Source organism: Fukomys damarensis, unplaced genomic scaffold, assembly GCF_012274545.1.
Source record: "Fukomys damarensis isolate Sample0158 unplaced genomic scaffold, DMR_v1.0_HiC HiC_scaffold_2, whole genome shotgun sequence".
Classification (NCBI taxonomy): Eukaryota; Metazoa; Chordata; class Mammalia; order Rodentia; family Bathyergidae; genus Fukomys; species Fukomys damarensis.
In genome coordinates, this window is record NW_022900914.1 from 49,583,403 (window position 1) to 49,598,434 (window position 15,032).

Below are 15,032 nucleotides of genomic sequence, written 5' to 3' on the forward strand. Positions count from 1 at the left end.
GGGTGTGGTGGCACATGCCTATAATCCCAGCACTCAGGAGGCTGAGGCAGGAGGATCACTGTGAGTTCGAGACCAGCCTGGACTACATAGTGAGTTCCAGGTCAATCTCAACTACATAGTGAGACACTGTCTTAAAATAAAAAATGGGCAAAGAACCTTAATAGACTTTTTTTCCCCCCAAAAGTCATACAAACAGCCAATGGGTATACGAAAATCTGCTCAACATTACTGACCATCACTGAACTACAAGTCAAAACCGCAGCAAAATGTCAGCCTGATGACTAGAGTGGTAACACTGCACTGTGCAGGTGAAATTTGCTGAGAGATCTAATGTGTTCTCACCACACACACACACACACACACACACACACACACACACATACACGGGATATCTGTGTGAGGTGATGGGTGTATTAATTAACTTGATTATCACAATAATTTCACAATTTAGACTTACATCAAGTCATTACATTTTGCACCTTAAATATCCACAATTTTTACCTATCAGTTATACCTCAATACACCCAGAAAAAAGAAATGTATAAATATCCCTTTCTTTAATTTTTCCAGCCACCCTCTGTAGCTAATCTTCACTTATCACTCACAGGTGTCATGTGATCCAGGAAGACTGGACCACAGCTAACCTGTCAGATAGATGGCTTGTGTACTTCAAAACCATCCTGGTGGGTAGGAACCCTAGGGCATACAACGATCCACTTGGGTACTCATCATGAATTAGTTCTGGAAGATGCAACAAATATCAAAAGTGATGAATACCATATGTGTTGTTTTGGTTGGAAAGGGTAGGAAATCACAAGGCAATTAAAACTGCGAAGTTCTAGCTTGTGTGTCCAGAATCAAACAAATGATGAGTACTTGTGACAAAACTTTGGAATCAAAATGTGTTAAGTACCAAATTAGATGGGTTTCAAAGCAGTTGAGTAACAAGGCACAGTGGTGTATTAAAGATGCCCTTGTGGGTCTCTCTGAAAGGAATAAAAGAAAGTTAACTGCCACTTGCTTCAACTTCCTAGTTATCATTGTTGATACTATACATTTAGTTAATAGAATTATAATAAACTGTCATTGGCAGAGTGCTTTCACAGATACAAAGCCTCTGCTCACACGTTGTCTTGTTGGGTCCTTGCCATTATTCTCCTCTCAGTCCTTCATCTGTACAGCTGCCTGATGCTTGGATCCCCACATTCTGCAGGATACCCCTCTCCCCTGAAGTGGGAGTTCCCACTTGAACGATATAGTCAGGACAGCTAGACCACTTGCTCAGACTGTCCGGATGAATTAGTAGAAAAGATCAGAGAGGAAAAACACATCTGGTTAGAAACAAAAAATGTGGGAGTGGGTGGGTTGGGGAGCCAGGTAATTGCCCAGAAACTGCAAGTGCAATTATTTGGCACTGTCTTATTTTCCCTTCAATGGGGCAATGGCTACATGATATGGAAGGATTGGAGTTTATACCTGCACCAACATCTGACACCTGTGCTACTTGTTAGAAGTAAATAGCTGAGGGTGGAATCTCCTACCATCTCATGGAGGATGAAGAGAGCCAAATCAGTCCCCATGGACCACAGAAAGATCACTGCAGCTGTTGACTTTGTTAGAAGGCTTTGTGGCTCCCTGAAACCAACATGTTTGGAACTGGGTTGTGGGGGGTATTCTCGGGGGTAGGTCAGTTCTACTTGAATCTTTAAATTTTGTGGTTCTATTTTGATGATAATCTTAAAAAGATTTCTCTTATTAAATATAAAGGTAAGACTTTGCTTTGGTGACAATTCATAAATGGAAGATGCTTTTATGGAGTAAAAACTCTATTAGTTAAAAAAATTTCTTTTTCCTCAAACTAGGATACATGGTTCCCTGGGGCTACAAATAAGTGTGCATTTTTAGGGGACAATAAGAATTTGTTTCCCCTTTAAAAGAGGTCCTTACTTTACTCCAGATTGGTAGACATGGCCTGAAATTTCCTGTCCTCCTAGGCTTTTCCTGGCCATAGCCATGCCAGGGACAAGTCAGTGACACACATATGTGTGCAGGCCATGAAAACAACATTCCTGTGGCAGTTAGTTTGGAGTTTCAACTTGATTGGCTTTGGAATCCACTCCTGGAGATAGGTGAAGCACAGTCCTAGGTGTGTTTGGGTAGATCACATGGGCAGAGATTTGGGGTCTATGTCTAGTCCCTCACCTGTCCTTCTCTGCACTTTCTCTGACCACCATGAGGTAAGAAGCTTTGCTCCACTGCGCCTTCTACCACGATGTCTCTGTCCTCAATTCAATTGATCATGGACTGAAACCATGAGCAAACCAAACCTCTCCTCCTTCAAGTTGTCAATGTTGGGTATACTCTCTCAGCAACAAGAAAGCTGACTAACACAGTACCCCAGTACAAATATTTCAAAAGAGCTTACATTCTCTCTCCTTTGATTGTTTTCTTAGAACAGTGTTCCTTCAAGGGAACTAAAAACCACCAAAGCAATAAAAAAATCCACTGTATATAACCACTTCTGGAATGTGTCATGTCACCTCTGCCAAGCCCTCGGAGCAGAGAGGATCAGCTCTAATTAATGTGCTTTCCTCTTTGGTTCAGAAGGAATCTAGCACACTTGAATTTCAATGGGCAACTTTATCCCTGAACGTCAGAGGGGCAATAGGGTGAGCCATGTCAGCAAGTGTGAGGCATCCAGAACTCATATGGGGAGCAGGTCTTCCACCAGGCTTGCTTTCTTTTTTCTGGGTGTGTGGGGGGTGGAGACAGAGTGTGTTTTCACATATGAATACAGGTGCATGTTGGCATATGTATATGTGTATGTTTTAATCAGAGCTCGCCTCCTACACCAGGCTCCTGAAAAGGATTCCCTATTATTCTATCTCCCACAGAGACATATTTATTTTGGAAACACCACAGTCCCTGGTAGACTTCATGCCAATGAGGGGGTTGTACATGGCTCTGCAGGGAAAGGGGTGGCCCTGATGACCTTTAGGAGGTTTTCATCTGGTTTCCTATTGGGATGATAAGATGTAGTCACTGACCTGACACTATTTTAAAGGTGTTAATAGTAAAATAAACTATTTTTGTCAGGCTCAAGACAGTAGAAATATATAATATAAATCAATTAAGCACTATTTTTGGCAAATTTAAAGTACACTGAGAGTGGAATTATGCCCTCAGAAATATTACTAAAGCCTAGAAAAATAAAGTATCATAGCTGTTCTCTAGGGATTCTAGTCATTTTTATTCTTTTTTTTTTTTCTCCAGTGCTGGGGATTTAACCCAAAGCCTTGTGCATATTTATTCATCTTAAGACTGATAATTTTCTTTACACAGGATGGAGGAAATTATTGACACTTAATTAGTGTACAAGTAATTTCTCCAGGAGCGGAGCAAGGGCTGGGGAGCTCTGTTGTCTTGGGGAAAATATTCTGAAGGGCCCCTGCCATGAAGGGTGACTAGACCTTATGTCCCCTTCCTGTAAGCTCAAGGAAAGAGAGAAGGTACAGATATGCAATAAGCAATTCCGTTTACTGAGCACAACACCTCATGGCAAATACACATTTGTTGTTGGTTCTTAGGGCAACAACCATGTAGCCCCTAGGAATTTAGAAAGAGGAAATAATTCTGAGAATTAAACCTTAAAATCCACACAGAGTGGGCCAGAGGGGAGGTCTCAAAGCCATCAGAGAGAGACAAAGGATTCAGGCTGGACTCTAAGTCTCCAAAGAGTAGAGAGGCTGATCAGTAGTGGTGGCAGAGGAGAGGGGCATCATCCACATTCTCCAGAGAGTCCCCTGCCCTGCCATCCCTGCCTAGCTAGACCCACCAGCAGACTGGCTCCTCAGAATATGCTCCTCAAGGAACTTACGAGTCCTGCTGATAACATCCATGCTCCTGTCCCTGCTGCTTGTTCCTCTCCCTGGGCTGCTCGGTTCCTGTGGTGCCTTGTCTGGCTGAAGGCCCCAGTGGACTTTTTGCAGGCCTGAGAGATGTCCCTTCTGGTCACTTTTTCTTTGAGTATAACTGGGGACTGGAAGCCCGATATGGATGGAAGGGCAGTCTGTAGACAGAGCACAAAGAGGGGGGAAGCAGAGTTACTAAACATTAGCATTTCTTTGTAATATCCACCAACAAAGAGATGGAGCCACAGAAGCAAAATATAAGACATGAGGTGCCTGGACCAGGCCGAAGTACAGAGGCTTGCGTTTGACAGAATTCCATTTCTGAACCACAGTAGTTGCTGGAAGGGAAATTGTCTTAGTTACTTTCTCATTGCTGAGACAAAAAACCTAACACCACAACTGCAAGAAGAAAAGATTTATTTCTGCTCACAGTTTGTAGAGTTTTCAGTCCATAGTCATCTGGCTCCAAGGCAAGGCAGCATGGTAGAGGGACATGGTAGAGGAGAAACAGCTCAGGGCATGGCAGCAGGAAGAAAAGAGGGAGGGAGGGAGGGAGGGAGAGACATCTCAAGGGAGAAGGGAAGGAAATACACCCTTCCAGGCCATGCCTTTAGTAGTCCACCTCCTCCAACTAGGCTTCACCTACTAGCATCACATTTAACTATAAATTTAACTATAATCACATCCATGGTCTAATCCACTGATAAGTAACACACCTACATGATCCAATCACCTCTCCAAAGCCCCACCTATGAGCATATGAGGCTTTGGAGGTATATCTAAATATAAACCATAACATTCTGCCCCTGGCCTTCCAAAGACTCATGGGTATCCTTGTATGCAAAATGCAGTTCTTTGATCTCTAACAGTTGCCAAAATTATAACAGTTTTAGAATTGCTGAAAAGTCCAAGTCCAAAGTCTCCTCTGAAATTAAGGCAAACTCTTCGCTGTGAGCCCCATAAAGTTAAAAACAATGTTAAACACTGCTGACATACAAAAACACAGGGTAAACATTTTCATTTCAAAAGGGAAGAATAGGGTGATAGAAAGCAATGAGAACCACCAACAATGAAAACATTAAATCTTGCAGTTACATGCCCAGTACCTGGGGCAATCAATAGTGAGACACAAACTCCAAGAGGCTTGGGCACCCCCATCCCTATGACATCACGATTGGTTGCAGACCTCATAACTTCTCTCTTGGGCTGGCTTTTTCCCACTTCTTGCAGATTTCCTCAGATGGTCAACATTCCTGGTTTTTCCGACATCCTGAGGTCTCCACTGCACTTTTGGCTTTACTCTCAGTTTTGTGCCCTACTCTCTCAGGGATACACTACCTGATACACTTCTAAAATCTGGGTGGAAGTCTCCCTGACCCCACAATTCTCATATTTTGCATGCAGGTAAAACCAGAACCATACCAGGGTTTGCCACAAGCTTGAGCAGTAGCCAAGCTAAACCCTTTTGCATTTTGCTCACTGCTGAGAGGCAGAATCAGCCAAGTGCCCAGATGGCTAAGCACAGTAAGCTGAATCCTGCAGAATCAATTCCCATTCTCTAAGTTCCCCCCCTAGGATCTGGGGTTCTTTTCTCAGAGCGAAGTTTGTCATTTTTGTGATTTTTGAGATTTCAAAGGATAGTTCTTCACATCCCCTTAGGCCATTTTTCTTATTGTCATGTTCCAAAGTACTTAGCTACTTTTTAATACTAAACTTTTCATCAGTGAAGTTCTCCTCTGCTCCATCTTTGCAGGCCTCAACTATACCAGGAATTTTCTTTCTGCCAAAACTCAAAACTTTTAAAAAATAATTCTGCTGTGTTATTTGCTCTTAGTTTCAATGTAGAGCTAGCTAAAAGCCCCCAATAGTACCCATGCAACTTCCTGAATGTTGGGCTGCTATGAAATTTCCTCTGATAGGTTAGTCTGTTGCCCTAATCTCAGTCTCCTGCAAAGTTTCTGGACATGAGCAAAATGAAGACAAATGCTCTGCCAGAGCATGACACACATGGTCTGGAGTCCAACTAATATAGATAGTACAACTGGGACTGAAGGACCGGTCTCCTCCATTCACCTGAACCTGGGCAACACACCAGGACCAACCCCCACCTTTGTGCTAAGGCTTACTACCTGGAAGCAGAGATAAGAAATAATAATAATAATAATAATAATAATAATAATAATAATAATATTAAGACCCCAGAACCTGCCCTCAAAAATTCCAAAATCCCAAATCTGGGCTACATAGTTAGTTCAGGGCCAGCCTGACCTACAAAGGAAAACCCCATCACAACAAACAAACTTCTACAAGTTTTATGATTTTGCATTTTAGGCTTAACATCCATTTTAAATTTATTATTGTGATAAATGTAAGGATTATATCTAGATACACTTTTAAAAAATAAGGTCAAGTTCCAGTGCCACTTGATTTAATATTCATCATATGGACAATTCAAGTTATAGCCTCAATACCAAAAAAAATATATAAATCAAAGATATTGCTGGTATAAGTAGAACTGAGGTTGGTAGGCCTTTCACATGAACTTTTATGATTCTTTGGCTAAGGGTTAGGCTGTGTTTACAATTTGCCATAACAGTGTAAGAGGCTTCAACTCACTCTAGAGTCCATGTTATCATATCTTGTGTTATTTTCCTATTTCCTAGAAACTTCTCAAATAGAGTCATAGCTTTATAGTTCTTTCAGCTGTAATCCACTGTTACTATATAGAATCCCTGTTAAAGTGGTGGCAAAGTGGGGGGAGAGGAGCATTCTACAGTCCTATGATTAGGTTTCAATCTTTTAGCAAGGCTGTACATATGGCCTACGACTTTCAAAAGAGTTTTATCCTCACCTAATTGAAATATGAAGGTTAGAGAGAGCTGGGGCTGGGAGCTTCTTTTCCACCAGGTTGTATTAAGCTGTAGTGAAGTTTTTGTTGTTGTTGTTGTTTGTTTTTTTATTTTTTGTTTTTGTTTTTTCTTGTTAGGTAGATCTTTGTTGTGAATAATGCTCTGGGAATATTTCAAATGATTACTTCTCCCCTCTTCCTGGTCAAACATAAGAAGAATTTCCACTATTCTTTATTAAAAGAACTAGAAGTAAAATTCTCATTAGAATGGGCCTGTAAGAGTTTTAAATTCTCATCTACTCCACATTCGCCTTCAGCAATTTGTGGAAGTTACTTTGTAAGTATTCTTACCAGCTACTGGCTGGTACTACTGGCTCCAGCAGCTTCTGCTTCAAATAAGCTGATCTGTACTCTCTATATTTGCCTGTATCTCTGATTACACGTGGTGTTTTTGCCCCTATGGCCTTAATTCTTTGATGTATCTTAGAAAAGTTATTGATTTTTCAGTTTGTTGAGCTTTGTATTTGTTGTAAGGGTGGGAATGATGACTTTGAAGCTCTTTACATAAAAGTCTTTATTGGCTTGGCAAGGTTTTTGAGATGATAGAATGAACTCATGTTTAGGAACATGATTATGAAACTTATAATCACAAGGATATATATATATTAAAGTGCACAAGGGCCAGGGATTTAGCTCAGGAGTACCACACCTGTATCACAAGTGCAAGGTTCTGAGTTCAATCCCTGGTACTGAGAAAAAAAAATACAAGGAAATATTTTACTTTCTGTTTCAGATCTAACTTTCCTGCTCCTATCATAATCATCAGGGCATAACTATTTAGCTGGTGAACTCTAGGGGGAGGGCTTGTCCTCCCCCAGGTACACATTCTCCTTCCTGGCTCTGCTAGATCTCTTCTCTCACTGTGAGCATCTTGTACAGTTTGGCTCAGAAACATTGCCGAACTGTCTCATGAACTCCTTGCTGCATTGCCATTGATTCATCAACAGATGCAGAGTGGCCCCAAATGGTCTGCAGCTCAACAAGCATCTAGCTAGAGAGTAAGGTACTTGCCTCCAAGTGATGGGGCAGAAAGTCATCTGGTTGCCTCTTGTCAAGTCTTGTGCCTGCTGCTTTGTAGAATAACAGTGCTCCCAATATATGATGGGGTTATATGTAGATAAACCCAATGCAAGTTGAAAATATCTGAAGTTGAAAAAGTATTTAATATGCCAAATCTTCTGAACATTCTACCTAGAGAGCATCAGTGATTACCTGGCAGACATGAAGCTGTAACTCTGGTGCTGCCCAGCAACACAAGAGAATATTTTACAATGTATTGTTAGATCAGGAAAGATCAAAATTCCAACCATTCTTTCTGCTGAATATCTCTGCTTTTGCACCATCATAAAAAAATAAATCAGTTTCATCTGAAAAGGACTCGAGAGCCTCTGAGTCACTATTTGGAGAAAACAAAAATCTTCCTTGTTGCCTTCTTGCACTGGTTCCAAGCTGCCATTTTCAGAATCTACAATGTGTTGATATTTGGTATTAATCATGGTTTATAGATCTGGTAAAGTTAAGTGAGTTTGTGTTGGGAAAGCCATACCCTAATCTACACAAATCCAAATGCCTTTTTCCTGCTCTCTGTCCAATCCTATGGTCCTTTTATTATAGACAGGCAAGTTAAGTAGACAATGGCGGGAAGCTAAGGAAGCACTGGGCCCAAGGCAGAATCCGAATGACCACACCTTGGTCAGTTAAGCAGGAGACTGAAGTCAAGAATTAATAAGAACCAGATAAACAATTTAGTCCAGGGATGTAACAAGTGAGGTAACAAGCAAGGTGATGGATGACCACTATGACAACTTCTGCTCCTATCTATCTGGAAAATGTTTTTTCCTTCTCACTTTGCTCTTTTAATAAACCATTTAAGTAAGATAGAGGCACCTGTAGACCCATGCTTGCTACGTGCCTCGACTCCTCAGCCTATTTTTAGTTTAAGTGACCTTGTTTTAGTCCTACATGTTGACCTTAGTTTGACTTGGAGTGGTGTGAGCCCTGGTCATTTTTTGGTATAAAAACTCCTAGACAAAGAGTCCCAGTGACCACTCACTTCAGGTCCCCTCCTAATTATTAGGAGCTATTTCTCTCTTTCTAATGAACATTCTTCCTGTCTAACTCCTTTGACTTCAACTTCATTGTTTGACTTTGTGAGACATGGACCCATGCCATTATACTTTTAAGACATGGTGAATGCTGGTCTGTGGCGAGTCATGGAAAGAGGCCAGCTCTAGTCTCTAGCTAGATGTGCTGTTAGAAAGACCAACACCCAAGAATTCTCAGGCCCACCTTGGATTTACATCAAGTTCTCAAAATGTCTTTACCTTGATCCAGGCATCTTCTTCTGTACTTTGTGGGGCCCACCTTTGCTACACCAACCTTCTCCTCTTTCACCTTCATGACTACAAAGAAAAGATGAACACAGTTTCAGATGTATGCAATGAAAAAGGGCAGGATTTCAAGAAAAAATTATCAAATCCATATTTATAGTAGAAGACTTTAATACACATGAAAAAAATAAGGCAAAAGAAGAATCTAAAATATATATGAAATATAACATATATATATTTCTAACAAATACAGAACATGTATCTTTTCAAATATGAATGGAACATTGACAAAGAGCATACCCTGTATGGTACAAAAAGGCTCAGTAAATTTATGTTTTCACTGGCCTTGAAAATCATTTTTAATCATCAGTTTGGTAGGAAACTACAATGGAAATAATAAACTATTTGAAACACAATATTTGCAGCCACTACATATTGAAATATGTGGAATACTGCATATTTAGAATAAGGAAAAAGGAAAGGATAGTTATGGTTTTAATAGGTAGGTAGTGGCTTTTCTCTTAGGTGAGTTAATACAATTTTTTTCTTTCCATTTTGATGCATGTGGTGCTGGGTGAAGCATATTTGTAATAAGATGGTAGGTTTCATTTTTATATAGTTTAATCATTTTGTGATCAATGGAGTATTGAAAATTTGCTAATTGTTAGATTTTCAAACTGGCCTGTCTGGTAGGCACTCAATATCCCTTTATCTTTTTCTTTCTTATGGGAAAAACAACTTTGAAAAAAGATCCAGGCAGAAAAGAACTGTGTACCACTTTCCTTGCTGGTAAATTGCTAGCTAAAAGTTGTAACTATGTAATGTTTTTATTTTCATCTTTCTCTACTGTAGATTAGACACAAAATATATTTATTAAAATACATAAATTCAATTGCTTCATTCAAAATTATAAGGAAGGAGAGCCATGCCATCTCCTGCCTGGAGCCATCATCGTTCCAGCACCAGAAAGGTAGCGAACCCCCATAACTCCCCTTACACACACACACACACACACACACACTACACACTCTCAGACCTCCTGACTGTGCCAGTCTTTGGACCCACTCTGCAGAGGCACATGTGGTCCTAAAGGGTATTTTTCTGAGTTCCCAACTTTGAACATCTTTAAAGAAAGGGTGTGGGAAACCTGTAATAGAACGTTGTGGAGTTCAACCATTCAGAAGGTTGGAGAACTCAATCTGGGCCTTGCAGCCCGAGGTCAGTCTGCATCATGGGGTTCAGCCATCAGCTAACCGAGATCAGGGGTCTTGCATCCTAGCTTTGTCTGAGCCATTAAATGGCAAATATATTATATTGAAAAGTTTGTTCACTGCAGACATGTTCTGGACTGCTTCTTGATTTCAATTTAATTCAAATGGTTTAAGGGTGATAGACTAGTGACTACAGGTGGTCACTACAGGTGGTCAGTTTCCAAGTTGTGCTTGATCATAATGTGTTGCTGATTGTATCCACTGGGAAAAAGGATTGTGGTTGATTTGATGAGCTGTTTTCTCTGATGTTATGAAGATGAGAATGTCTGTGGGTCGTTAGAGACCCAGAAGCTAGGGCGCAACTATTTCAGGAAGATTTGGGTGATAACCCAGAGATTAAACCAAGGACAGCCTGACAGCAAAAATAAAAATGAGAAAACACTTAAGCAAAACACAAAGACAGACTTCCAGTTCACCAATGGCAAACAGTAGGGCAAAAGAGGATGAAAAGTCTGATAGTGAACCAGCATGACACCCTGAACCCATAACACAGGAAGTAACAAAACAGATCAATCAGGCTCTAGAAAAATTCAAAACAGAAATAATTTCCCAGATAACCATAGAGATAGTGAGCAAAATGAAAGTCGTGATTCGAGACTCTAGAGCAGAAACTGACAAAAAAATAGATGAGCTCAGGACTATGATAGAAGCCATGAAAGCCCAGCATAAGAAAGAAATGGAAACAATCAATGCCCAACACAGGAGAGAAATGGAATCCATAAAACAGATTCAGATATCCAGGAGATTAAACACTCCATTGAAAGTGTATGCAACAGAATAAAAGAATGCGAAGATAGACTCTCAGATATAGAAGATAAGATTTCAGTGACCATGAAAAGAGAGATCTCTTAAAAACAGTAGGGGATCATGAGAAATCAATCCAACAACTCCTAGACGATGCAAAGAATAACGTAAGACTGATAGGAATCCAAGAAGTAGCAGGAGAAAATAAAAATGACTTTAAAAAGCTGTTCACAGAATTAATGACTGAAAACTTCCCAAACAGAGGGGAAGAATTTGACATTCAGATAACTGAGGCATATAGGACCACAACTAGCCACAATAAAAACAAATCTACACCTAGACATATAAAAATCAAGATCCCAGAAACCCAACAGAAGAACAAAATACTACAAGCAGTAAAAGAAAAGAAACAAATTACATGCAAAGGAAAGCCCATCAGAATCACAGCAGACTTTTCAACACAAACCCTTAGGTCAAGGAGAGCCTGGAGTGAGATATTTCAAGTACTGAAAGAGAACAACCTCAAATCTAGACTGATGTATCCTGCAAAGCTCTCTTTCAAAATGGATGGGGAAATAAGATACTTCCACGACAAAGAACACCTGAGAAACTACATGAATACCAAACCAGCACTACAAGCAATTCTAAACAAGATCCTAGAAAAAGACAATGAAGGCAACAACACCATGAGACCCAACAGAGCAAATAAAATAGGCAAGGCAAGAAACTAAAAGGAGAAGATGAAAAAGTAAAAAAAGTCAACAAAAGACCAACAACATGACAATAATAAGTCAGTACATATCAGTTATAACCATCAGTATTAAGGGTCTCAACTCACCAATGAAGAGAAATACACTGGCAAAATGGAGTTAGAAGCAAAATCCAACAATATGTTGTATACAAGAAACACACCTAGTGCAAAAAGAAGCCCATAGACTGAAAGTGAAAGGATGGAAAACAATTCTCCATGTGACAGGAGCCCAGAAAAAAGCAGGGGTAGCAATCTTATTTGCAGACAAAACAAATTTCAAACCAAAACTGATTCTAGTAGTATTGATGTAGGACGGTACTGTATCATACCTCTGTGAATGTAAAATATCTTGTACCTGCTTTATGACACATAGTAGTGACCATGCTTTAACAGAGCTATTTTTAATGATGTTACTCTAGAGTGCTCTCTTTCCAGATGATGATTAAGATGCTAATAAAAAAAAATGGTGTCAGGTACCACAACGGCAACAGAACTTTGCTGTTTTCTGGATATTATTCTTTTCTTTGTTTTTTTGTTTTTTTTTTAATGGAATGTGCTGAATGTCTATAATTTTGTTCAGATGACTGCAGAACTTGGAAAAGCTGTTGCTGCTATTGATGCAGAACATATTGCTATTATTGGTCTTTTTATATAAATATAAACCCAGTTTTTAAAGCACATTCCGTAAATAGGCTATCTTTCCTCTGGAGAGGGTGTTTGGCTCCTTTTTTGAAGATAAGGTAGTTGAGTTTGTCTGGAGTTGTTTCAACTTCTTCTAATCTGTTCCACTAATCTCAGGTCTGTTTCTTTGCCAGTACCATGCTGTTTATATCACAGTGGCTTTGTAGTATAATTTAAACTTGGGGAATGTGATACCCCCTACCTTGTAAAGGAGCAATTTAAATGTGTTCAGGGACCATTTTCATCTTTAGAATTAAGGATTATTTTAATGTTACATCATTGCTTTTCTCTTTTACTTTCCTTTTTAGTTTTATTTTAGGATTCCCTATTTTTAATGTTCATACAGAGATTTCTTTAACTGAAATACCAAATAGTTTCTCTGGTGTGAAAAACTTTAATAGTACACAGGATCCTAATGAGATACTTAATAGTGTGAAATAGGAAGTAAAGGGCTAAAGGTGTAGGGAAAGTGGGAAGGGTGGGGGAAAGGTAATAAGGGAGAGGAAAAAAATATGAGAAATTGAAAAAATGGAAATAAAGTGTTTGTAAATGGGGAGGGGAAGAGGGGGTGAAGGGATGGCAGGGACAAGGGGAAAAAATGAGAATCAAGACCTATCATGTAAAGGTACAGGATCCCAATAATGAATGTAACTGTATTGTATACCTAGATTATACCAATAAACTCAATAAAAAGAAAAAAATTTAAATTATAAGGAAGGAGGGGGAGGAGAGAAATAAATGTGATATCATTCAACTAGAGAGGCAATAAAAGAACAAGAAATAAAACTCTAAGAAAGTGGGACAATGTAAATATAAAAGATAAAAAACAGGAAAAAATGAAATAAAACAATTAAGCATAAAGATGATTAACAAATTTAAAGGCAATTATTTGGAAAGATTAATAAAAAGGCAAACTATATACGATTAATCAAGAAGATAGGTGTGGTGGTCCATGCCCATAATTCCAGCAACCTGGAAGGCTGAAGAACGAGAGTCACAGATTCAAGCCTAGACTGGGTAACTTAGTGACATAGAGAGACTCTGTCTGAAAATAAAAAATAAAAAGGCTTTTGGCCAGGAATTTAGCTCAGTGGTTCCCCCACCTGCCTTGCAAGTGCAAGGTCCCAAGGTCAATCCCAGGTATATAAATAAATTAATAAATTAGTAAAAATAAAAAGCCCTGGGGATATAGCTCTGCATAAAGGCCCTAGGCTCACTCCCTACAACCCGATGGAGTGGGAGCGTGGGGATATTCAAGAAGAAAAGAATATTCACAAACAACTTTAGAAATGAAAAAGGGACTTAACTAAAAATATAATAGTGAAAAATTATGAAAGAATAACATGAAAAACTTTATGCAAATAAATGTTAAAACTTAAACAATAATTGGTACTATTATTATGTGCCAGGCACTATTTTAAGTAGTTTACATGTATAGCTTAATTGAAATCTTCTCAATAATGCTTGAGAGGACAGGGGATGTAGCTTAGTGGTGGTACCACGCCTGCTTGGCAAGCACAAGGTCCTAAGTTTGATCTCTGGTACTGGAAAAAAAAAACTGAGATAAATAATATTATTATTAATTTTGTTTGTTTTTTATAGTGATAAAAATAGAATTCACAGCCTCACAAATGCTAATCAAGTGCTCTACCACTGAGCTACATCCTTTTCCTTATTATTCACATTTCAAAGAGGAAACTGAGGCACAGAGAGATTAATTACTGTCCAAGTGGAGAAGCAGAGATGCAAACCCAGATAATGTTTTGTTTGTTTTTAGTTTTTTTTTTTTGTACCGGGGATCAAACTCAGGTCCTTGATCTTGTGAGGCAGGCCATTGAACCACTGAGCTAAATCCCTGGCCTGAGATAATCTGTTTTTATAACTATAGCTCTGAGCCATAAGGTTAATAAAAAAATGCTATTTTAGTGTAAAAATAATAAAACTGTCAAAGTTAATTTTAAAAGAAAAAAATTTTAGTAATACATGAAATTGAAGGAATATGTCAGGGACAACACAAACAAGAGATATGAAAAGAAGAGTAAATCAAGACAAGAAAGTAAAAGGATCAATTCAGTAGACCCAAACATCATAAGTAATAGATGTTCCCAAAAGAGAGATTGAAAAAAAAGGGAAATTACCAAGGAAATAATATAGGAACATGTCCAAGAACTGAAGGATTTGAATTTTCTTATTGCAAAGGTCTGTTTCTGACAGCACAGGAAAAAGGAATTTTTAAAAAATCGATTCCAGCTCATCATTATGAAGTGTTAAAACATGGATAAACAGGGTTTTTGTTTTGTTTTGTTTTGTTTTTTAAGCAACCATCCCCAGGGCTCCACTGGGCTGAGGGTATGTAGGAAAGAGCATGCAGAGAGAACCAGGATTCAAGTGCTGCGGCTGGACTGGTCTTTTTTTTTTTTTTCCATTGTTTATTGG

At 39.0% G+C, this 15,032-nt stretch overlaps 1 protein-coding gene across 7 annotated transcripts in view; it reads right to left on the reverse strand.

Moving 5' to 3' along the window:
• Positions 1–15,032, reverse strand: part of Slc4a5 (solute carrier family 4 member 5) — a 109,663-nt gene that overhangs the window by 73,254 nt on the left and 21,377 nt on the right. For all 7 annotated transcript variants that reach the window (XM_010631549.3, XM_010631550.3, XM_010631544.3 and 4 more), the window contains 2 exons: positions 9,144–9,221; positions 3,878–4,069 (listed from right to left, as the gene is read on the reverse strand). In XM_010631549.3, the coding sequence (XP_010629851.1) occupies positions 3,878–4,069; positions 9,144–9,221 (270 nt within the window). The remainder of the gene's footprint in view (positions 1–3,877; positions 4,070–9,143; positions 9,222–15,032) is intronic.